The sequence below is a fragment of the Dromaius novaehollandiae genome, chromosome Z (genome assembly GCF_036370855.1).
Source record: "Dromaius novaehollandiae isolate bDroNov1 chromosome Z, bDroNov1.hap1, whole genome shotgun sequence".
In the NCBI taxonomy this organism is placed as follows: domain Eukaryota; kingdom Metazoa; phylum Chordata; class Aves; order Casuariiformes; family Dromaiidae; genus Dromaius; species Dromaius novaehollandiae.
In genome coordinates, this window is record NC_088132.1 from 24,539,077 (window position 1) to 24,562,815 (window position 23,739).

The 23,739-nt window shown below is 40.5% G+C and overlaps 1 protein-coding gene across 8 annotated transcripts in view; it reads right to left on the bottom strand.

Annotated features, from left to right (window-relative positions):
• TRPM3 (transient receptor potential cation channel subfamily M member 3) overlaps positions 1-23,739 on the bottom strand; it is a 281,429-nt gene that overhangs the window by 17,874 nt on the left and 239,816 nt on the right. For all 8 annotated transcript variants that reach the window (XM_064501204.1, XM_026097813.2, XM_064501205.1 and 5 more), the window contains 4 exons: positions 21,217-21,357; positions 16,033-16,161; positions 13,666-13,917; positions 8,213-8,387 (listed from right to left, as the gene is read on the bottom strand). In XM_064501204.1, the coding sequence (XP_064357274.1) occupies positions 8,213-8,387; positions 13,666-13,917; positions 16,033-16,161; positions 21,217-21,357 (697 nt within the window). The remainder of the gene's footprint in view (positions 1-8,212; positions 8,388-13,665; positions 13,918-16,032; positions 16,162-21,216; positions 21,358-23,739) is intronic.

The following is a 23,739-nucleotide window of genomic DNA, read 5'->3' on the forward strand; positions in this document are numbered from 1 at the left end:
TCCGGTAGTAATTAGTGGCTGTGCAAATACTGATGAAAATGCTTTATCCTGTGAAAAGCTAACACATTGCTTTTTTACTGGCAAAAGTATGGTCTTTTCTCATGGATAGAGAAGGATATGATAAATAAGTAAAATAAGTGCATGAAACTAAAATAAGGAATAGAAATTTATTCCTGTGCACTGCACTGCTTGGAGCCCCTCTGGAAGGTATTCATAACGACCCTCTGCTATTAAGGACTTTTGACTGCATGCCTAGAAACAATGGGGGAGATTATCAAGTCTTCACTGTACCAGGTAAAGGGACAGGTAGGCAGCAGAGTTACCACCTGTTTCCTCCCTGATTTTTAGAACCGAAGCAATCTTTGTGTTAATATTGTAGATCTGAAGCAAGCAGAGATAAAACATTGCAAAATAGTTTTTGTTACTTCCTTCTTTTACATGCCTTCATGTATTTTGGCAGAACATCTGCATTTGCAAGCGTGGGTTGAGTTTATGCCCTTCTAGCCTCAAGGTGCCCTAGCGAGACTGGTCCTAACTCTCTAATCAGCTCTTCAAGGAAATCACTGAAGAAGCAGCTTACACATACAGTAAATTTTGCTCATCACTGCAGCTTCCCCTTGTCCCCATCAAAAAGAAAAAGAAGATTCAAGTGAGGAATTTCCATGTGCTCTGCATTGGCTCAGATCTGCAGTCCGGCTGATATCAATGAGCGTTTCCCACTGACTTCAAGGAGAGAATAGTTTGCCAATGCCGCATGTTTTGTAAAATCCCGCCCTGTGTCAACAAATCCATGATCTATGGTACCAAGCATTATTTCTTTTCAAAATGTTCATTCTGACCTTAGTTCACAGAGCTCAGGTTTCAACCGCGGGTGATTGTATTTTGAATCGTGTGATATTATGTGTCACTCGGGTTTTTGTTTTTGAGCACTACATGAAGATGTTAGGCTATGTACATGTACATAGACAGAATATAGTTTCATGGGACAGAGGAGTATGTGCTACATCAGCTTCAGACAAGAATTCTCCCGAAGTGTTCAACCCACAGAAAAAAGAAGTGACAAAGCCAAATATAAGTAATGCTACTTTTAGCAGCAACTCTGCTGAGTCTGAACCAGAAAGCTACATCGATATTAGTCTTTCCCACTTGTAAAAATACATTTTATCGCTGCAAAAGGCTCAGAGCAAGCAATTCTTTATTTCTGAGAAAACGTTGCCCTTGCAGATCTTTTCAGTTAGTACTGATTTCATGCTTCCTGCACTGCTCTGGTGCAGTTTCATTTAGGCATCCCAAACGCCATTTGTGAGCTGCTGAATATCTTGTGCTAAGTGCACTCAGCCTTCATCCAGCAGAAACAGGGACACTGGACACCTCTTGGCATAAGCCTCAAAAGCAGACTTCATGTTTCTGTTTGTGTGGAAACACTAACCTACTCACATGCTGATTCAGAGCTACAAAGTCCAACAGAATACTGCACCTAAAGCCATCATGTTTTCACCCGTAATGGAACAATCACTGTGTGAGCTGATGAAACCTGTTGCCCTTTTATGTGCTGAAGCATAGAGCAAATAGTGTCTTCTGTAGCAAAGAGAGAAATTTCTGAAAAACATACTTTAAACTATAGATCAGGGAAATCAGAAGTTCAGTCCAAAGTCTGGCTACAATCCTATTATCCCATTTTTTTTCTACTAAAAAAGAGAATTTCATCTAAAAAATCCTTCAGCTTTGAAAACTACCTAGACAAAGAGGGTTTCTGCAACTTTCTTTTGGCTGCCAAACAGGATTTAGAGTATTACTAATGCACCCTCGTCAGTGTATGCCACACAGTGACGGCCAAATGAGGCTTCCTATGAAGACAAGCTCCCATAGTGTTCTGCTCTCTTCATACACAGGTATTGGCTTTTCCTGGATGTTTACCAAAGCTTTTAGCTTTTGTCAGTTCTGTTGGGGGAACAGTTTTTAAATGACAAGGGAATATTAATTTTGTGCCTTACTTTATAGGGATCTAAAACACAACTCAACCTTCAGATCTGCTCCTGCATGAGAAAAAGTGTGATGTGTGACCGAAATGCAGAAACTTGTGTTCTACTGAACATCACACCAAAAATAACATTTTACTCAAGTTTTAGATGATAAAATTAATTTTAAGGATTTTGTTCCACTGTTAAATAAACTATTTGTTCAAAATTAATTAGTCCCAGAAAACCAGAAACTGAAATTCCTCCCTTTATGAAAAAGGGCAGAGAAATCTGACAGCTGGCTAACAGTAGCAATAATATTACTTTAGATTTCTTTGCTGATGTTTAAGATAGAGTTCTATTTGGCACTTTAAATATATTTGGAGAAATACAATAATTTTTGTAGTACGTACACTAATTTCACTATGATTAACTTTTTCAAAGCACAGTTTTTGCATATTTGAAAATGCATGCTTACATCTTTTCACTTTATGGCCTTGTTTTAGCAAAGTCATGTAGACTGCTTAATTCTGGTGAAGTGTTTTGCTGAAGCAAATTCTGTTAGTTTAAGTACACGCGTATTTCACGTAATCAAAAAAACCCAGGTAGTCTGATGCCTACAGACCACTGGGTGAAGGCAGGACATTGAGTCCTGACCTCAGAAGTGCTTTGAAAGGTAATAATTGCCTGGAGTTTTAATTTCAGCTATATGTGTTAACTTCACCCGGCTTTCAGACATTGCATCCTGACATCTGTAGATGTACGTACTTTTTGCATCTTTCATTTCCTTTTTCATAATCCCCTCCTGTGCTTGTTTTCCCTTCCTGGCTCGCCTTTACAGTTTCCTGCACGGACCTTTCCTGCTGCATACCTAACCCTTCCTCTTTCCTGGCCAGCTAATCGTCAGAGACCAAACAGCAGCAACTCGCCTCTCTCTTTTGGGCCTAAAGCATCGGCAGGGCTCGGGCCTCGGGCTGTGTTTACAGGCAGAGTGTATTCCCCTGGTGCAATTACAGTCATGACATGGGCACTGCTCGTTTTTAATGGGCGTTGGGTGGAGGGCTCGGGAAACAACCCGTGCAAATTATTGTGGCATGACTCTTCCCCCAGCTACACCCTTCCAAAGGAGTTGTGGGAAATAACAGGGAGAGGAAGCCGCATAACTTGACAGCTTTGTTACCAAATAGCTTTTTGTCTTTGATGAAAACTTCTCATTTAAAAATGGATACGACTTTTACAGCATGGGTTTAATTGTTTGGAAACACAAGAAACTGCTGAACATGTACATATGATCACAACTCAAAAAACTAAGGAAACCAATATGTGAGGATCAAGTAACAAACAAACCCATCTTTTTCATTCGAGTCCGGACATCTGAAATGTGCCTTTGTCATCCTGTTTACGAATAGATGGGCGCCTTCCAATTTTGATCACCACTGAACCCAAAGGATACAAAAGCATTTGATAATTATTTAACGAAATGTCTAAACAACCTTGTGGTAACAGTTTGCCAGGCTGGTAAATATGGAAAAAAGGCTAAATGAGCTGCCTAGGGCTGTTCGCTTCTTCACTGACAGAGAAAGTACCGCAGTCTGGAACCCCCAAATCTCACACCATTGCTCTGTTCACCAGAGAAATATCTGGGAAATTGAACAGAGTCTCATTGCTTCAAGTTGCTTTAACCAAAATATTGTGACCTTAGGTATTGCGTCTTGCCCTCAGCCACGTTGAAAACATCCTTCAAACACCTCCTATCCACCGGTATTTTAATCATGTTTCATAGATATCTACGTATTCTCCTTATTCTCCCTAATGCTTGCTGCCTCCTCCTCCCCTCATTAAAAATACCATGCCAAATGCAACCTGAAATGTAAGATGAGAGGAGTGCTAGGAAGGAGACTCCCTCCCTAGCACAGGCCAAAGAAACTCTCAAAATGGTGTGTAGGCTGTGCACAAATATTATCCCTTGCCTTTGTCTAACAGTGCTAAAAATATTGCCTGTGCTGCAGAGCTGAAATACAAAAAAACACAGAAAAGCAGAGGTATGATTTATTCTGTTTTGTGCAGAGCTGCTCTGTTAGCTCTAATTCCAGTACGATCCATGCAGATGACATCCCTTATAGAAAAGTCCTATGGAGACATAAAAAGAATGAAATCCCAAGACTGTATAGAATTTAGTGTAAAATTTTCTCTTACACTAGAAAGCCGTAGAAACTCATAGGGAATTTAAATAAATTATAAGAAACCAAGAAGCTTAAAGAATTTAAATAAATATGCCCTTCATATTAATTATACTTTTCTCTTAAATTCATTAGATAGTTAAAACCTGTGCATCCTAATTTATCTTTCCTCCTATACTGGAACAAATGCATTCTGGTTATTGGGCATTGCTCCAATATAAGTGAAAGAGAAGGAGCCCCCCATCCGTTTCTCTTAAACTATATAGGACTTTCCAATAAGGGAACAGGCACAGGGAACAAACACAACTTAGACTGATCCTCAGCTTCCAGATGGCATTTGAAATACTGTCAGCTGGAAAGAAAATCCAGATGCAAATCTGACATGTGAGACACCAGGCAAATCTGAAAAACAACCCAAACCAAAAAAACAAACCCATGTTGGCTAACAGCACTCTCAGTTGCTTCACATTTTAAATATAGGAAAATGCGAAGTCTAATGCCGATTTTCTAAAGGTGACTGCCATTTCTCAAGATGCCATTTACGTCATCCGTCTGCACTTTTTGCCTAGCAAACTCACTCCCTGGAATAACCCTTCTCTCTTCAATATTTCTCATATACCTCTTTTCCCAATACTGTTCTGGAGAGGTAGATAGGTTGGTAAGGTGGAAACAACACAAAAAAGGTTTTTGCGTGTGACTACCCCGTCCTTAATTCCTTTCGCTAAAGTTGCCAGCAATACTGCCAGAGTAGGTGCGGCAAACTGAGGGAGAGATTTTATGGCAGTGCATGCCTGTCCAGCAGGGAATTCACAAAAGCAGCTTCACTGGCTGGCTGTTGCCCCACGGCTCCATCAGCCAGCACAAGGCTGAGCTGGATTAGAAGAGGCAGCCCAAAAGTGAGACAATTCCATGCACCATCACGAGTTCCCCGACCCGGACCCCCTCTTCCTCCTCCAGACAACAAGGCTGTGGTGGACTGTCAGTCTGAGAGGAACTACCTTTCAGTTTCAATTTTGGAACTGGTTTTGCTTTTTTTGTGGAATTTGCCTGAAAAGTTGAACACAGTTCTAAAAGATTTGCTCCATTTTTTTCCGACTGATCGATAGTCAGGAATCTGTAGGAATATAGTGTTTATGCACAGCACTGATAATAAAACACACCACTGAATAATGTATTCGAATTCCCAGAAGTGAGGATATAATTCTGTCCCCACTTTTGAGTTGCAGGTGAGATCACATGCCGACAGTACATTAATGCACACTCCAGTTAAAGTACATATTTTTAATATGGAATGAATACAGGCACGATGGGTAAAAAGTAAAAGTGTAGAAGACATGCATTATTTTGGAACAAGACATTTAGCTAGTGTTTCAACAGTGCAGTGTGTTGAGATAAAAATCAGAGTAGACCCACTGGATGGACAGGCTGCCAGCTGATGAGATGGATCCAGACATTGTATCTGGTCAGCCTTAATGGCATGCTTCACAAATCAACAGAAAGTGAAAGAAAAGAAAAGAAAAATAAGTCAGAAATTTTAGAGTAACATGCACTATTTGTACATTTCTCAAACACACTAGGATAATCTCCAGGAGAATAGCTCAAAGGTATATGCATTTCTAAGACCAGCGCTTTTGCTGAATCCCAAACTTGCGAATAATATAGAAATATGAAACACCAGCACTTTAAAGAAAACCACAAAGAAACCCTTTTGGTTTGCTAGACAAACAAACAAACAAACAAACCAACCCCCTCTCCGATCTATGAAGTTCAACTGCAGTGTAGACTTAGCATAACAATTTCAGAACGTTTATCATATTTGAGAAAGTACAAACGCTCTGTAGCACTCTAAGAAGAAGACAGCGGCTGATTTAGCTTAGAACAACTTAGAAAATACATGACAGTAAATTTCCAAATAGTGAAAAAAGGTAAGTATCTTAGTAAAACCTTTTGGCTGCCAATCAGGTCATTTTGATTGTATAGCAAAGTCACCAACCATTTGCTCATGCTCCCAGTCTATTCCAGAGGTAACATTTTTGAGACAACTGAGTCTCAGACAGACATGACATATTGCACGTAATTTGTGCTGAAAGAGTGGCAGATTCTAATTCCCTGCATCATCTGTCTCTCAGGAAGGAGGAACTAGGTGTTGCTTTTCATTTTGGCATCACCACTTTTGCAGCAACTCCTGGTTTCCTTGGCTCAGACAGGAGAACAACATGTCCACACTTATAGCTGGGGTTGAAACTGTCAGGAATTTTGCTTTCCCTAAGCCTCAGAGTAATTACCCTGCATCTTTTTGCAAGGTTTAAATGTTGGGCATCTGAATAACACACAAGATCACCCCTAAATCCTTATGCAAGGCATGGAGCCTGCCACCCTCTTGTTATACTCAAAAAGCCAAGTTCCATTCAAAAACACTTTTGTTTCTGAGGCTTCAGGGTTCTAAACTACAATCAGCACTTCATTAAAATAAATATACCAAGAACTTCTTAGTCGCCAGTTGCCACATTTGTTGCACTATGGTAGTTATGTAGTACAACATCAATAAATGGCCACTTGTAGAGGGACAGACAGAATTCTGCTTGTGGAAAGGAGTCATAGGTTAAAGGGATAAACTTTTATCCCTCTATTATGGCTTTGGAATAAGATGAATTTTTAACCCTCCCCCAACTCTTATGACTTTGGAATGAAATGCATTTTTAAAAATAAAAGAAAAGGAAAAAAATGGAATCAGGTGAAAAGCTAAACACAAGGAGAAGCTTTATGCTTTTGGGGAATTGCTTACTTCCTTGTATGCCATGCTGCCTCTGAGAACAAAGTGGAGAGGTAATCATGGAAAAGAGATTTTATTTGCATCTACAGTACTGATTCCGTGCTCATCCAGGAAGAAGAAATACAACTGGCACTGCTGAAATATCTGTCATATGATATATATATGTCTGTCCATCTGAGACTCCTTAAGTGTGTGTGTGTATGGGGATTCATGGTGATACGGCTACATGTATTATTCTCTGGTCCTAATCAGTCCTAACCAATCCTTTTTTTTCATTCAAACTTTTTCAGTGCTGAATAAGCAGAAGATAAATTATGAAAACACTGTCCTCTCCTAGGGTAGTACATAGGATAAAAGGAATACCTTAAGTTTAGGTTTAACAGATTCTACCTACCACTGGAAGAGATACTCACTTGTATATGCTGCCAAGACCAATGCACATTTAAGTAGAAATTATGAACATCATTTATACATCAGGGTTTGTTAAAGACAGGCTATCTATGACTCTTACTCTGTTCCGTTCATCATACCGCATCATTTTGCATGACCACCTATCTTCTTTGGCATAATGCACCAGGTGGCACCAGGAGGTTTAATTTAAATAGAAAAACTGGCATTTTCCTGATCACCAGCCAAATGAATCCTGAGGAGATAGTATATGAAATCCTGGCTTTCGTTCTGTTTGCACTGACGTGAGCATGCTCTTGCCTTCCAGTAAGTAAATAAAGCAAAATTCTAATAATGGGCCTACTGTCCCCAAAGAAGTGCATCACATGGTTTAGCATAAGGGTGGTGGCAGTGAGCAAGTTAGGGAGGAAAGAAAACACAATGGATTAGATCCTCATGGAGTGGAGGAGCTGAAGGTCTAACCCAATATTATCAGACTCAATACTCAGCATGAAGTTAGGTCAAAAGCATTTAGGTCTAAAATCAAACCAATGGATGAAAGAAAAAAGATGACTTTTCGTGTCCCAGATATACCAAAGAACTCATCGTGGATACCTGGGAGGGTATCTCCATCACCCAACTGGTAAAAAGAACCATTTAGAAAGTTATTTATATGCAAGGTAAATTTAGCACTACAGATTTCTGATTAAATAATTGGAAAGTGATGCCAGAAACACCTCCTAAAATTGGTACCCCAATATTAGCAACAGAAATATTTTTGTGACCGTTCTCTGTGATGGAGGAGTCCTCTATCCTGAGCCATTTATTGAGAACACGCACATGATCTAGTAAGACATCATCTGATCAAAGTTGGATACCTGACTTTGGAGTACGAGAATCATAAACTTGCTTACGGTCTATCTGGTCTGCAAACACTTCCCCATAGATCATCCAATAAGGCATGTAAAAAATGTTTTTCGCCAGCTTCCACGACGGCTCCTCATTGGGGAAGAGAATAGCCTGTCTCGCAACACCAAAGCTCATCAGAACCACCAACATGATGATGACAAAATACATCATGTCTATCATCTGAAAGTCATGAGACGGAAACAAAGGGAGAGACAGAGATAGAAGGGACAAGAATTAGAGAAATTTATTTGTCAACATTTTTGTCATTCTATACTGCAAAAAGTTTGTAAACCAGTTTTCAAAAACAACTTCTGAAAATACACTCTCAATTTTACACATAACAAATTTCATTTTCAAAGAAGGGAAGTGATATTATTGTGTCCTTGGTTTTCCTCAGTCTAGCTTTTAAGAACAATTTCAATGGTATGAATAGGCTTGAAAATACAAACTACCATCTGGTCACACTGGTTGCCTTAACAGCAGTATGGGTTCACTGGCATGAGCAGCCCAGTCTGGGCAAAGGTCACAAGATGATGTATTGTTTTTAGGCGCCTAATGGCAACTGTACCAAAACAAAAGAGCTGACATGAATTATTTTGTTCACTAGTACTCATTGTCTTGGAGCAAAGGAAGGAAGCTGCATCTAACATAAGGAATAACGGGTGGCAGAACAGCCTGTTATTGCAACATAAGGGACACCACAGTGGTAACCAGTGAGAAAGAAAAGCTGTGATACTGGCTGGACTAGAAATCAGCCTGGTGGGGGAGTTTGACAAAGGCCATATTTAAAAAAAGTAAAATGCAGATAACGCAGGCATTCAGCCTATTCTTCTCCATTGTTGAATGGCTCATTAGCATTTGCACAACTTTAATTAGTGCCTGCAAACGATGTCTACCCATTCAAAATGTTCCTGGAAAAAGTGGGACAGCAGTCCTAGGAGGTACTGAACAGCGGCTGAAGATAAGAACAGGAGCTGTGCTAGCAGTGTGAGTGAGACCCTCAAGAGAGCAGAGCAAAGCAGAAACCTTGGACATCAAACAGATCTAGCACAGATGCTTTATAACCCAAAATGATTGTGAAAAAAATGGTAGTCCTGTAAGGTCTCTTGTAAGATCCAATTAAACATTTTATTTATTATGACCTTTAGTTATACTTCCGCTCAGCTAGAGAAGTAACTTATGTCTCTGGCCAATACTCAGCCTAAGAGTAGCTCTAAGATTTTTTGAATTTTAATCTTTACAGATTTCTTTTCTCTGCATTTTCTGGCTCAGCCGCATTCAGTGCAAGGGGCGGGCTGTGCGGGTGTACGACCAATGTGCCCCCGAAGTCAGGACCATATAGCTCCATAGGCTACGTGCCACAGCTCAGGAGCAGGGCTGCCCGTGACAAGAGCTGAGGGAAGAGGGGACCCATGTGCAGCAGGTGAATCTGCCATCGCTCCTGGGGTTCTTCAGCTTCAAAGCACGAGGAGAGACATGAGGTCAAAATAACACTGGGACACTATGTGCTGGAGAAAAGAGAGGGGCACAGAGGGGCAAACAGAAAAGGATATTCTCACACTTACTGGGAGAGAGGCCGTAAGGGAAAGAGACCTGTGGGGCAGGGCCCTGGTGGGAGAGTCCTGAGGAGCTGGAAAGAAGGAACTAGGGACAGGTGAAAAAGAGCGGGGGAAAATGAAAATCTTGAGGTACATCAAAAATGCAGGAAAGAAAGAAAAAAAACCTGGGGAGATGGGATAGGAAAATACATGTCATAAAGCATTAAAAATGGACAAGTAAATCATGAACATTCCTATGTTGTTCAGGGTATTAATCTCTTGAGAAAACCTGGCTGAAGAGGAAATCCAGATCATTATGTCTCAGAGAGCATCCTGAAATGGGGAATCTGCATAATCGCACTCTGGTTCTTACTGCTTTTAGAGAAGAAACTTAGAGATGAAACCCATATCCTCTTTCCTCCTCTGATAAAAATTTGATTTCAGATAGAAATATATAATATGTTATAATGTAATATAATACAATATAAATACATTTCATGCAAACAAATAAGCATAATGAGCATTTCATGGTAATTTAAGATAATTTCTTAAAAGCTTCCAGTATTTTTAATCAGGAATGACATAGGTTTGAACTCATTTTGGAAGAAATAAAAATTTCAGTGTTGACCTCTATTCAAGCAGCATATCAGCTTTTCACTCCTTCGGTTTGCTCTCTTTCTAAAACCTCAGTAGCTTGGCTGAAATCTGGTGAAAGAGATGAGTGCCTTTCCACTGACTTTAATGGGCAGTGTGTCAGGTCCTTTGGCCTGCAAGGCCAAATTACAATCTCTATTTTAACAAGGTTATGACCATTTCAGTCATTCCAAAGAACTCTTCAGTAACTGATGTAAAAAAGTGATAAAGCAGGGATGGCTTAGTGTAGTTTTATAAACTAGTTGGCTCCATTGCTCATTTTGGATTGCAGGGAAACTAAGAAAATGTAGGCATTCTGCACAGGAGGGGAGCTGATACACTTCTGACCCTCTTGATGTGCCACAGGGATTTCATTCCATTCCCAAATGGAAAGGGTGTAATTCTGCCCTTGTGCAGCGATCAGAAAGCACATTATGATAAGCAGAGTGTGGTACTGAAATTAGCTGATAGTAGTAAACTAGCCATTCTGCTTCTTACTCCTCATCTCTCCACCTTTAGTTTAGCCCATTGCCTTTAAGCCTCACAAGCCCCTCCTTTAATTGCATAGGAATATTTGCTCACAGGGCCCAAAGGCAACACTTCTTATTACAGCAATTTTGTTGGACGCAACATAGACGCAGGTGAAGCGAGAGACCCATAACACTGGAAGGCTGGAGAGATTCATCTTTTGCCTCCTGAGTCTAAAACCTGTAAAAGCTCTATATAAAAGCCAATGCTATGGATTGCATTAAACATGGCCTGTTGAAGACCCCAGGCGCTATGATGGGCTTACTCTGTAGAAATAGGTGTAATCATCTCGATCCCCTCCACTGCGCTCTATGGTACTTGCAAGACCACAGAATCAAAAGGAGAGATCCCAAGGAGCTGAAGGAGAAAATGATTTAAACAAAAATACACAGGGGAGCCCACTGCAGCCCAGAGCAAGCAGGTGCAACTCCCAGGGAAGGCTGTGCATGATCATGCACCGATATAAATGGGGTGGCTGTTACACATGGGGATTAGCTGGACAGAAAACAGATGCGAGAGGCAAATTTATGTAACTCACACCGGCTGGGCATTCCACGTGTGGGCAAAATGGATGTGTCAGAGTTGCTGAGTGCATGGAAAGTTGGATGAGGTATGAAAATCAAATAACAGGAAGACATAAAATAAAACAACTTCCCTCCTTTAACAGATGCCCACACCTTCAGAGTACTCTGGTAGCTAAATTCAACCCCTCTGAGTGGGTGCCAAGCCCACAGAGGCTAGTGATTTTCCTGCATTTGTTTTCCACAGAACATAGAAGTGGAGTGAGGCTTAATTCATTGTACACATGTGAGGATGCCAAAGTGATGGAAATTATATTATTTGCTGCTTTCAACCATTTCCTTTCTGCGTTGACCCCAGGAGAAAAATATATGACAGTTTATACTACTGCTGAAGCTGGACTCCTATCAGTTCTCCATAACACTAACAACTAGAATTTTGTTTATGCATGGCCAATTTGTTTATTATTAGTTTTCACTATTTCATTATTTGTATATTGTGGGTTTTCAGACTGCCTTTGCTGGCATCACAGCTTTTTGTCCACCGCATCTGTGAAAAACATAGCAGAATATGAAGGTAGTTGTTTTTTCAAAAAGTTTTTTAGGCTATGGATTGCATAAGCCTGAGTGGCAACCCAGCTCCCCTGACAGAAGGACATGGCCCAGGTGGGACAGCAAAGGAAGAGATGATAATGCAGTGGTTTCTCTTTGATCTCTGGTCCTTCCCCTCGTCCTGCCATCCTTTTCTAGTAACCTACAGCAAGAATTGCTGAGTGTTTTCTCTGCTGTACTCTGCAGCGCTGCAAAAATCCCTCACATCAACATCTTGCTGGTTTCCTTGAAGGAAGACATCAAAATCCTGTTTGCAGGAAATAAACATTTAACGACCCCTTTGCTTTTGTGTGTTTTGCTTTGCCTCTATCTCTTTTTGTTTTTAGGTTAACTGTTCTTTCTTTTTCATTCTCAGCCAAGAGCTTGGAGTTGAAAGCTCGCATGCTGAAGGGGGAAGTCACACTGGTGGGTGGGGGGGCCTGGATTTTGCATTTCGATTTTACAGATTTGACATTACCTGCTTAGAATCACCAGGCTTGTTGTGACTAACATAATATCAGGGAGGGATCCTAGTCCACGTACACTCTCTTTTCCTATAACTGTGAAGAAGGGGAGTGGCTGCGTTTTTATTTTATGGACCATGGTAAGCCAAACTGCCCTGTAGAGGCTATTTGGACTCACTGATTATTGTCCACGTATAAAGCACACAACAGTAATATTCATATTTGGAGAGTTTGGTATTCAGTTTGCTTGTTTTTACTGAATGCCAGCCTCACAGGTAATTTCATCTTGATTTTTAAAAATAAATCTTAAAGCTCAGAATGCATGAAGTAGCTACGATTTACACAATAAAGGCTGGATAGCTGTATATAAAACATCAGCATGTGAATTAAGTACATGTGCAGGTAAGAGACTAGCTGGTACTCAAATACCAGGACACATGCATGCACCTCTGTAAACTCAGCCATTTTATTTAGCTCCTACAAGCAAAATGGTGCCTTTATTCAACACTTCTGAACTGTGAAGAGAAAAAGCTAAGATGCTCAAAATTGTACATCTGGCAGCAAATACCTCTCAGTCCTTTTCATATGCATTTACTTCTATGTAAGCTGTTTACATCTCTGCCATATCATGTGCATGTAACGTGACCGAGGGGCAGAGGCTGCACATATGCAAATGGGTTTCCAACCTCACAAGGACACTATTGGTTGAAGGCATTGAAAGGAAAGAACACGTGGCCATCAGGCAAACTATAAAAAGGTCACGGTTTAAATCATGACCGCTACGGTTTTGAACATACCATCCCTATTACAGTGTGCTTTCTTTGAGGGTCTCAAGGTACTGAACACTTCTGGCTACCTAAACAGACCGCCTCCTTTGCAATTAGCCAAGAATTATCACCCTCTCTATTTACTGCAAATAAGGCTCAGAGGTGTAGGACAGTTCTGCTGTTAAAGAGCAATCTCAGAGGGAGACAAGAAGTGTAACATGAGAGGGATATTCTAATCCCCATCACCGGGGGACGTGCAGAGGATTTGGTTCAGTAAGGCACTGATTTCTAGGTTACACGAAAATGCTAATCTATAAGGAAATACGAATAAATCTGCAGTGATTTCACTGGCCAAACCGAAGATATGGAGTCAAGAACATGCTATCAAAACATAGAAGGAATGCACCAGCTTCTCTTACCATTTTCCCAATCATCATAACATACGGTCCCAAATACTTGTTTACTCCGAAGATGTCTAACAACCGTATATACCAGTAAATGATGTTAACACAGTATATCACTCGGCCGTCGCTCCGGAGAGGCAGATCTTGCAGACGGAGCACCATCCCGACGGAGAACAGGAGAATCGCTATGAGATCAGTGACATTCCAGTACTCCTGGAGCCAAACTTTTACTTTCTGTAACAGTTTCCCGGGCTCCGACATCAATATCTGAAGGACATAGGACATGGAGAGAAAAAGAGCTGAGCTGCCTTAATTTAAGCCTGAAGTAAATCTATAGTAAACAGATATATATCATACAGGCCAGAAGCAAAGCTGATAGACTCCTGTCATATAAATACTTCATGTACTCTCTGATTTTCTTGAGAAATCTTCCATTTCAGCCATCTTATTCTGTATCTATGTGCGAAATTCTTAAAAAAAGAGATAGAAAACTCTCTCGCTCACTCTGAAATCCTTGTGAAATTAGAAGAAATGCAGTAATTTCTTTTTGTTTTCCAAATTGTCTGACTCTGCTTAGAATTTTGGAATAGAATGAAAAAGATGGAAAGACAGTTAATCAGGGAATTCACATTTAAATAAGCTATAAAGTATTTTAAAATGTGTATCGAAGTGCCAGGAAATATTTAATGACCACAAAGACCCTGATTTAGCATTTAATCCAGAAAAGACCAGCTACTACTTGGACCTGCTTTTGGAAATTCAATCCCACAGCTGGGAAGACAATTCATAAAAATAATTAATCTTACCTTATGAATTTATCATCATTCTATTTGCAAGATCATTTGGGAGAGCTGATTATTTTCCTGAATTACTGTTGAAACTATTCCTCAAGTGATTTCTATGAATAATTCCTAGCTTTTAGTTAGTTAACAAGCTATTTGTTTTTAGTTTTCTATATTTAGCTTGAGAGCGTTTGAGCAGACTCATACAGTTCCTTAAAAAGACGAATGCAATTCTTACAATTTTCTTATAATTTATTCTCAGAATGAATTTCAGGCTCATCTTCTATGAACAATCTCCAACATCCGCTGAGAAATCCATCCCCACAAATGTTCTTGATAAACTTTTGTGGAAAGGACAATTTGTGGGGGAGTGATTAGATAAAAATGGCATACACATGACTCCTGCCAGCAGTCTCCCACCTACCGAGCCAGCGGCGCTTCATCTCCGTCAGTGCTGCAGAGCCCTCGTGTGGCTCCCGTCTCGATTTCCCTCTTCCTTTCGGGTAGTGAAATAGGCCACGCAATTAATGTCTTTCTCCCTCTCGGTACCTCTGCTCCTCTTATTTATAATGTAGAGTTTATGGCACAGCGTTTGACACCTATCTTTGAAGTCTAATCGGCTGTTTCGAGATCATTTTTCCTCTAGCCCTCAAAAGCATTTAAAAGCACATTTGCTGCGGAGAATGCATACATAGATGGCACCAAACTCAGCCCAGGGGTACGAACGTGCTGCTACAGCTGAGGTCAACGGGAGTGGCGCTCACTCACATCGGGGCTGAATTTGGCCTCTGGGGTCATTGCCGAATAAATGCGTATTTGGCCAAGTGAAAAGTGCACCGCTGGGAGAGACCGCGAGGGGCAGGGGATGGCACAGCAGCTCCAAGCTGCATGCAGGCTGAGTGCCACCTTAAATCGTCTCTTTTTGTTCAACATGCTCTAGCATCTTTAGGGAGATGCGTGCGATTACTTGACATAATTAGCAAGAAATTTCAAGATAAAAAAGGGGGAAAACCTACTAGAAGTGTGTTGCAATACTCAATATGGATCCAAATTTCCCCACAGTTAGGCCTGTTTTTATTTAAAGCCTTTGTTCAGCATAGTTGGGACAGACAGAACGGCTGTAAATTTTGAAGGACTTCTATTTGGGGAAGGAGGAGTAAAACATGGCATTTCTGGCTGGCATCCCATCTCCATCTCAATTCCATATACCCTTTCTCCTTTCCCTCTCCCTAAAATGTACTTCAATTGCCTGGCCACACTTCGAGGAATATGGCAAAGCTTTAAGATAAGTCAGAAGACCACCATATACTTATGCGCACTATTAAACTTGCATCATGAGGAAATCTGAACAGAGAAATTCCATGGGAGAGAGGCTTTTTTGCAGAGAAGGAAAGAGAGATTCTTGGTTTTAAAGTGGAGGAAGATACAATCTTTAACTGTGTGTTTTTAACAACCCATCTGCTTTTTTGCAAAAAAAGCAATTTTATGATAAGCCCATCCATCAAAAAATACCTGGAGAAAAATAATAAAACCAGATATTAAAATGAAAAAAGCATTTATTTCCTTTTCCACTCTGTCCATCTGTTTGGGTTGATTTTACCTCTCTCATCTTCTCTATTCCCAGCGTGAAAATGTACGAGATGACAATCCATTCCTGTGTTGATGGCCAGCGATCCATCTTCACTAACACTATATAATTGAACAGCATCAAGTACCCTATATATGCCAGCTGTAAGGAAACAAAAAGAATATCAGCAGTCACTACATTTATGTAGCTCAGGCAGTTTCTCAGGTGTGGTTTGATATTCCTAATTCCAGTGTAACTGGAATTATAAAGACAGAAGAACAACGAGACAGTGCTCTGGGTCCTCTGGAAAAGCTCATATTAAATCACACACAGAGTGGAATCTGCAAAATAAACGCCTTAATCTCCTCTCCCCCACCTACCTCTGCCTCCCCAACAAATCTGCATTAACGCAGCCCCCCTGGATTATCCTACAGTGGTGGGAACTGATACCTCGATGCCATCTACCACACGCTGACTATTTAAGTCACCTACTTGCATATTTCTCCCTAGTCCACTTCTAACACCTTTTACTTCTCTAACACTCCCCCCCCCCTTGCTTTTTATCCTTGTTCATCTAACCTGGGCTCACTCTGACCTTCCATGCCTTTTTTGCACAGTCCTTGTTCAAAGCCTAGAAAGTCCTAGGTGTTGCTAACGATCTCCCTACCCAGCGTAGCATTGACTTAACCTATACCATGACTCCTTCCCTAAACACTGCTACTCCTACTGATCTTACTGCTGCAAGTAGCCATACATTCTCATCTGCTATTTTTTGCAGACTTTTAAGTACAACCATTTTGCTTCTCCTTCTCTATCTGCCTTCTGCCCTAATCTTTGACATAATGAAAAGTGTGGATTATGTTTTTCACTTCTTTGTCCTTTCTTTCTACATGCCCAGTCTAATCAAACGGTCAATCAAAAAAAAAAAAAAAAAAAAAAAAAAAAAAAAAAAAAGAAAAAAGGCAAAGCGCATCAGCAAATTTGCAAATTCAGAGCAGCTCTGGTGCCACAGTGGCCTGTGGCCTGTAGCAAGAGTGAGTGGCTGTGGCTGGGCTTTGTGGTAGCCAGAAAACTAACTGATTGCTTCACCTTTCAACAGCTGTTCTACACAAAAATGCGTCTTAAGCAAATTCAGTTCAGAGAAAATATAATTCAATCCTGTGCACAGACATTCTGACCATAGCCTCCACTGATGGAGAAAGCTTTTTGAATACATTTATATTTGAATACATCTATATTCCAAACCGAAATTTTTCTTTCATGCATTTTACTTACACCTATTTGTTTACTCAGTATCAGACTCAAGATATTGCAATTGTAGAGAGTCCTGAGACTTTTGAGTAGGATTTTTCCAGTGTTCAGCACCTCACAGAACAGGATTTATAGTCTTGTTCTATATGCTAGAAAAAAATATTTCTGCACTGTGTAAAAGCCACAGGATTCTGGCTTCCCTTTCAGTTGCTGGTTTGAAGGATACTCAAGAGAATTCTTTAAATTGCCCATAACTATCAGCACAGATAAGACACCCAGCTGAATCACTGCTTCTCGTCTACTTAAAAGGGAGGAGACAATGTCATTTGTCTTTCGGTGCGTGCATGACGATGGATTGCAACGCCCAGGTCTAGAGCTACCTTGGTCTTCCCTGAACACTCCTGAAGGAAACAGGGAGCAATACTGACTTACGTCAGCATCTAGGGCATCGCAAGAGCCAGCCGAAACCCTGGCTGGATACACGCCTCCCCAGCTGAAGGAGCACCTTCTACCACACTGCAAAAAGCCAAGCGACAGTGTCACCTAATGTCCCTCTTGGTATGTGTTTATTAGATCTCATTAAAAACTAATTAGTAGCAAATCTTACTGGTTTATTTTGAGTCATAAACCTTTAGTGAATTTCTGTAGTTAATGTGGCAAAAGAACAGGGACATTAAAACAATAGCAACCATAAGACCCTTATGTAACTAGGGGCCTTTATTTTTTCTTAATTTTCTCCTGACATTTTCTCGGCCCAAATTTACTGAAAATTACCGAAAATTTTCACCTGGCAAAACGAGATCGCATCTTGATTTAAGAATCGAATGGTGCTGCAGCTGCGCCCCTGTCGTCCGAGAGACGAGCCCTGCAGGCCGCCGGTGACGCCCTCTCTTTCCCTCCTGGAGCCTGTGGCGCTGCCCTCCCAGGCGCGCGTCCTGCTCCCGCACCACTGTCAGACCTCAGCGCAGCTGCCAACGCTGGCACACAAGTTTCTTCAGAAGTGCTGCTACACAAGTAGCTGAACACGCTGCTTTCATGCTTTTGCGCGGCTTGGTGGCGAGCCAGGGGCTGCTCCTCCCGCGCTTGAAGGCAGCACCTGAAGAAACGAAGCACAGGGCGGCCTGCTAGGCTGGGTTACTGCCTATGCCCTATGGCTGCTGTCCCACTCTGTACAGAATACTTAAACACTCATTAAGGCAAGGGGCGAGCCTGGAAATCGTACCGGTAGGAGAGTGCTTCAACAGCAAGACTATCTTCCCCTCTCCTCACTGCCTGCCATAATGAAATGATCATAGAGTGAAGTGGTCCCAAAATGAAAAGCTTATGGCAAAGCCACTGTGATGCTTAGAAGATGGCTCTTAACGGGGTCCAATTCCCTCCATAGGTCCTCCCCGGAGGAGGAAGTAGAAATGTGGCCTCTTACACCTTACGTCTTGCGCTGAGGCTAGCACTTCAACCAACAGCTAGCAGTTAAAAGGGGAAGGCCACCCTCTTCACTAGCAGTCTGTGAGGTGAGACCTTCCAGGCATGGATTTCCACACAAGAGCCACAAAACAAAACCAAGTAAATAGGTTCTGAAACTAAAGGATGTCCAGAGCGAAAGGCAAAAGTTTTGTTAGTGAGAAAAGGCTGTTTATTTTGACACCTCTGCTGAGCCAAAATATTACTTACTCAAACATCCCTGCATTTAGCTCACTCTTCTGTATTTTAAGCGTGAAGGTGGATATAGATACAGAATAACAGTGGATAGGAGGATACTGAATAATCAAGTGCTTTTAATTTATGTACAATAGCTATGGACAAATTTCTTGCGTTGCAGACTGTGGAGTGTAGAATTTGGGGGATTTCTTTTGACAGCTATGATTACTGCTTCCGTCTGTGTGCTTCTGAAAAGTGAGACAGACTGTTCAATTTTAACCCTCATCTAAAAGTTGCTTTCCCTGTTTTCTCCAGGAGTTCCTCAATATATCCAACTGGCCAACCACTGCAGCCAGGATCCACCTTAATTTGCTCTTGAAGCTCAGTGTAGCCAAGATCCAGATTTAATAAGTGACCTTGATTGAGACCTGCCTTAGGACATAAAACTGTAGAAACAGGTCTAAATGGAAATGCAGTATTGATCTCTCTCTCCCATTTCAGAATTGAACTAACAGAGAGCCAGGATGCTTCTTTCTGCTTATAGTGGAAAGACTTTTCTGGTTATGTATAATACATTTTGCAATTGATAATGATACTAGATTGCTGATGAGCAGTTTCTAGACTCATCAGCCTGATGAACTTGTATTGGCTACAGTTCAGCAAGTAGTAATTCCAAGTTGCCAAACTGGAGCTATTTGCTAGCATAAGTTGTCCACCACAGTTTAGTCTCTGTTGATGTGGGTTGTTCCTGCTGTCTGTAGATGTACTGTCCACATCTCAGAAAGGTAGTTTCTTCATTAAGAAGTCATCTACAGAAGGAGGGAGAGAAGTACATTCTTCGTGATTGCTGAAGCTGGGCTGCTTTGCATTCAGTGGAATGATAGAAAATATAGCTGGGAAGGATGACAAGAAATCATCTGGCCAATTCAACGGTGCCAAAGCAGGATCAATTATACTGTACCATACTGGACATATATTTTGATAAGATAGATTTAGAAATGACTAATAATTGAAAATCTACCATCTCCTTACACAATTTATCACAGTGTTTCTCAGAGCTACCCTGTTAGCAACTGTTCCCTAACGTCCAGACTACAACTGCCTTGCTGCAACTTAATTCATTTCTTTTTGTCCCGATCATTAAGGATTTGGAGAATATTCCATTTTGTTTCTCTTTGCAGCTACATGTGCATATTTGAAGACTATTAAATCCTTTCTTCAGAGTTCATTTTTCCAGAGAAAATAACCTCATGTCCTTAAATATTTCCCCATAAGTCACGTTTTATAGATGTCTAGAAACATTTTTCTTACTCTCTTTTGGGTCTTTCAAACCAGTGGACATCTGTCACACGATGTAGAAGCTAGGGTATAATATTCCAGCCAAGGTTTAACTAGTGCCAAACAGACAGAAAATATTACTTTCTGTGTTCATTTTACATTTTCATCCCATCCTTCTACATTCTAGTGTCATTTGCAGATTTAAGAACTGGTCTCTATTCCATCCTCCAAGTTGTGAATGAAGATATCAGATAGTACCTGATGTAGCAGAGACCCTAGTGGAACCCTTCCTAATACCTGTTTCCAGCTTGATAGTGAATAATTAATAATTGCTCTTGAGAACCAATTGCCAAAAAGCTTTGCATCCACATAATAACTGCTTAATATAGCAGCTATTATTTTATCAGTCAAAATATCTATTAAAGTTTTTGACACGGTCTTACCTAAGTCAAAATATAAGACATGAGTTGCTTTCTGCCCCATCTGCAAGGCCTGTTTCTTTTTAATGCAGGAAATTAGACTGTCTTGACATAATTTGTCCCTGAAAAATCCATGCTGGCTGCTACTTGTATCTTTGTTTTTTAACAGGTAGTTACACAAACACTTTGTCTGAGAGACACTCTGCAGATTAGCTGAACAGAACAAAGCAAAAATATTCCAAGAAAAAATTTGCTTTATCTGTTTCTTATTTTCATCAGTTACTGTCCAATCTGATATCCTGATTCAGACCAGCCTCCCACTGGGCTTAGCAGTGAATTCCATGGGAGCACTTGCTGACAGCAAACTACCACTTACTGCTGTAGCTGAAGAAAAGATACACAGTGGTTCATATTTTAACCATTAATTTCCAGAATGAAGCAGTAGTATTTAAAACTCTCAGACAGGTCTGCAAGTGCTACCTAACCTCCACAAATGATGTTTATGAAAATATTTATGGAGAAGCGCTCCAGTGTTTGCAGATACAGACTTTCAAAGAAATACACAGGATGGCCTTTATCCTATCCCGGTACTTGTCCCATCAGTAGTAACATAACAGGAAAGATATCTTACTGTGTAAAACCAAAATTTAACAATGGGAGCATTGTAGAACTCATAGATCTTTCTTCCAACAGGGATGAGTCTGTGCCTGCTCTGAACTTCCTCTTCCTCTTTCTTTCTTGATGACTCTCCATTCCCTCGTCCCAGCATTGCCTACAAGAAAGGACATTTTTGTGTTTCTTTCATTGTGAAAGATGAATAAAGTTATTTTTTGAATTTTCAAAAGAAAACCGTTCAAAAGTTCTCTGATTTCTTGATCTTTAGGAAAAACAGATGACCATAGCTAGGTGTAAAATGCTCTGTTCTCAGATTATCTTTTATGTAAGAAGCTACTGTTTAGTACCTTGTAAATTGAAAAAGTGATGTTTTACCAGGAACTGTCAACAGCAAGGTAATCCTTGACTGGTGGACGAAAAGTAAGAGTCAGAGAACATTCCCCCTTTTTGCTGTACTGATTTCTCTTCTCCAAGCAGTAGCTTCTTATTGTATACTTATACACAGCAAACATACACACAGAAAACAGAGAAGTTTTGAATATAGTGTTACAAAGGAAAGATCATAAGGTTGACACTGAAAGAGAACAGCAGGGGGAAAGATGGGCTGACGGTTGCTGAACTGGAGGCAATGAAGCTAGTGATGGTTTTTGTGTTGATCACTGGATCTACCTTAGGCGATGACCCCACAGTGAACATCAATCATATGGATGTAGAGGACGGAGCAGTACAGTTCACTGCAGGATTAAGGCCTTGGACTGCAAGCTTCCTTCTGCAGTGATTGTAGCTTCTTCTGTAATGAAGCTGCAGAGTGCACATGCATTGCCTGTGGCTGACTCGATTTCACTGTTACTACTGCAATTCATGCTCCCTGAAGATCTACCCAGAGCTCCAGAAACACGTACTTAAGAAGTCCTCAGTAGTAAGTGCACAGCTAACAGGCAAAAGAAGATAATATTATGTTTACTCTTAACTCCATGCTCAGCTTCAGTGAGAAGTGGCAGGACTGACTAAACAAATACTGAAATTAAGGAGTCCCTTTATATTTAGAATACAGACTAATGTAAAAAATGTTCTCTTTTAAAAAACTCTTTTGTGAATAGTAGACTAATAGTGGATTTTAGGTTACTGTGTCCTGAGCAAATTCTTACTATTTAGTTTGTGGTGGCAGATATACATTGTAGTACTCCTGCACATGAAAGCAATGGCAAGAATTGAGATATAACTGCCCTATCTAGGTATGCAGGGACTTCACCATGATGCTTTTATTGAAATGTTTCTATAATATTTTTCCCACAAGTAGATCAAAGCACTTTAGTACTTTTATATTAACTGAAGCAAACTTTCAACATCCCTGAAGATACTATTGTTCTCAATCACAATTTAAAAAAGTGGAAAACTAAGCCACTGAGACAACTGTTAAGGAGAACAATAAGCTGCCAGACATGCTGTCTTTCAATGCAGAGGCCCCTCTTTTATCTGTCTCTGTTCCCTGATTCAACAGGATGTTCTGCACACACTTCGCTAATCAGCGTCAGGTGAGCTATTTGATCTTGTTCTAGTTCCTTGCAGGAAAAGGAGATGATTTATGACCACAGAAGCCAAGCAATTCCCACGCATTTAAAAGTAAGAATCCCAATCTTTCCTTTTCTTCCTTTTTCTGGGCCTCAGGCAGAGCCATTCATACAGGTCTTTGGTCATGTAAAATATTATATTTTAATAATAAATGGGGGACCACATTTTTTTCTTTCAGTCTAGATATTTGTAACGCTACTTACATATATGATCCTAGATGCCTGCTTTCTAATATTTCTATTGCATTTAATTCACAAATTTATTTTTTTCTCTGGTGTTATTACTTTCAGTGTAGCCCCTTACATTCTTGAATTTGACTACGCACAGATGCTGCCTTTCATATTTTCACCAAAGTAGAGCAAAGACCCAGGACACGAGTCTGGCACTTGCTGATATCCTCTTAGAACTGCAGTCTACTTTGAGGAAGTTATCTATCTCCTTTACCTTTTTACGCCGGTTCAGATTTCTAAGAAGTTCTTTACTATACATATATAAAACAATGCATGTAAAAAAAAAAAAAAGATGCCCCCATTCTGATTCTCATTCAGAATAAAACCCCTTAAAGTCTGGCAAGAGTTTCATAGTTTTCACTTCAAAAAAAAAAAAAAAGGAAGTCGCTGCTGAGCAGAGGAGATGGTTGAAGGGTTCTCATTAGATAAGCAGATAGTCTGCAAGAACATGAGACCTACTGAATATAATTATAGTAGCAGAGACTATGCAGCCTTCACAGCACCCTGCATATCCTTACCTGAAGACTATAAAACCAAACTCTTTCCCAGACATAGATCAAGGACTGACTATTTGGGGAAAAAGTGGATTATGATCTGAATGCTTTGAAAAATTTCTGGTTTAAGAAATTACTCATTTCTTTGCTTCTCTCTACCTCCTGACATTGTTTTAGGGAAAACTGCCATCTGGTGCCACAGAGTTTTCCATAGCTTTTCATGAGGCTTTGTCTCTGCTGTCC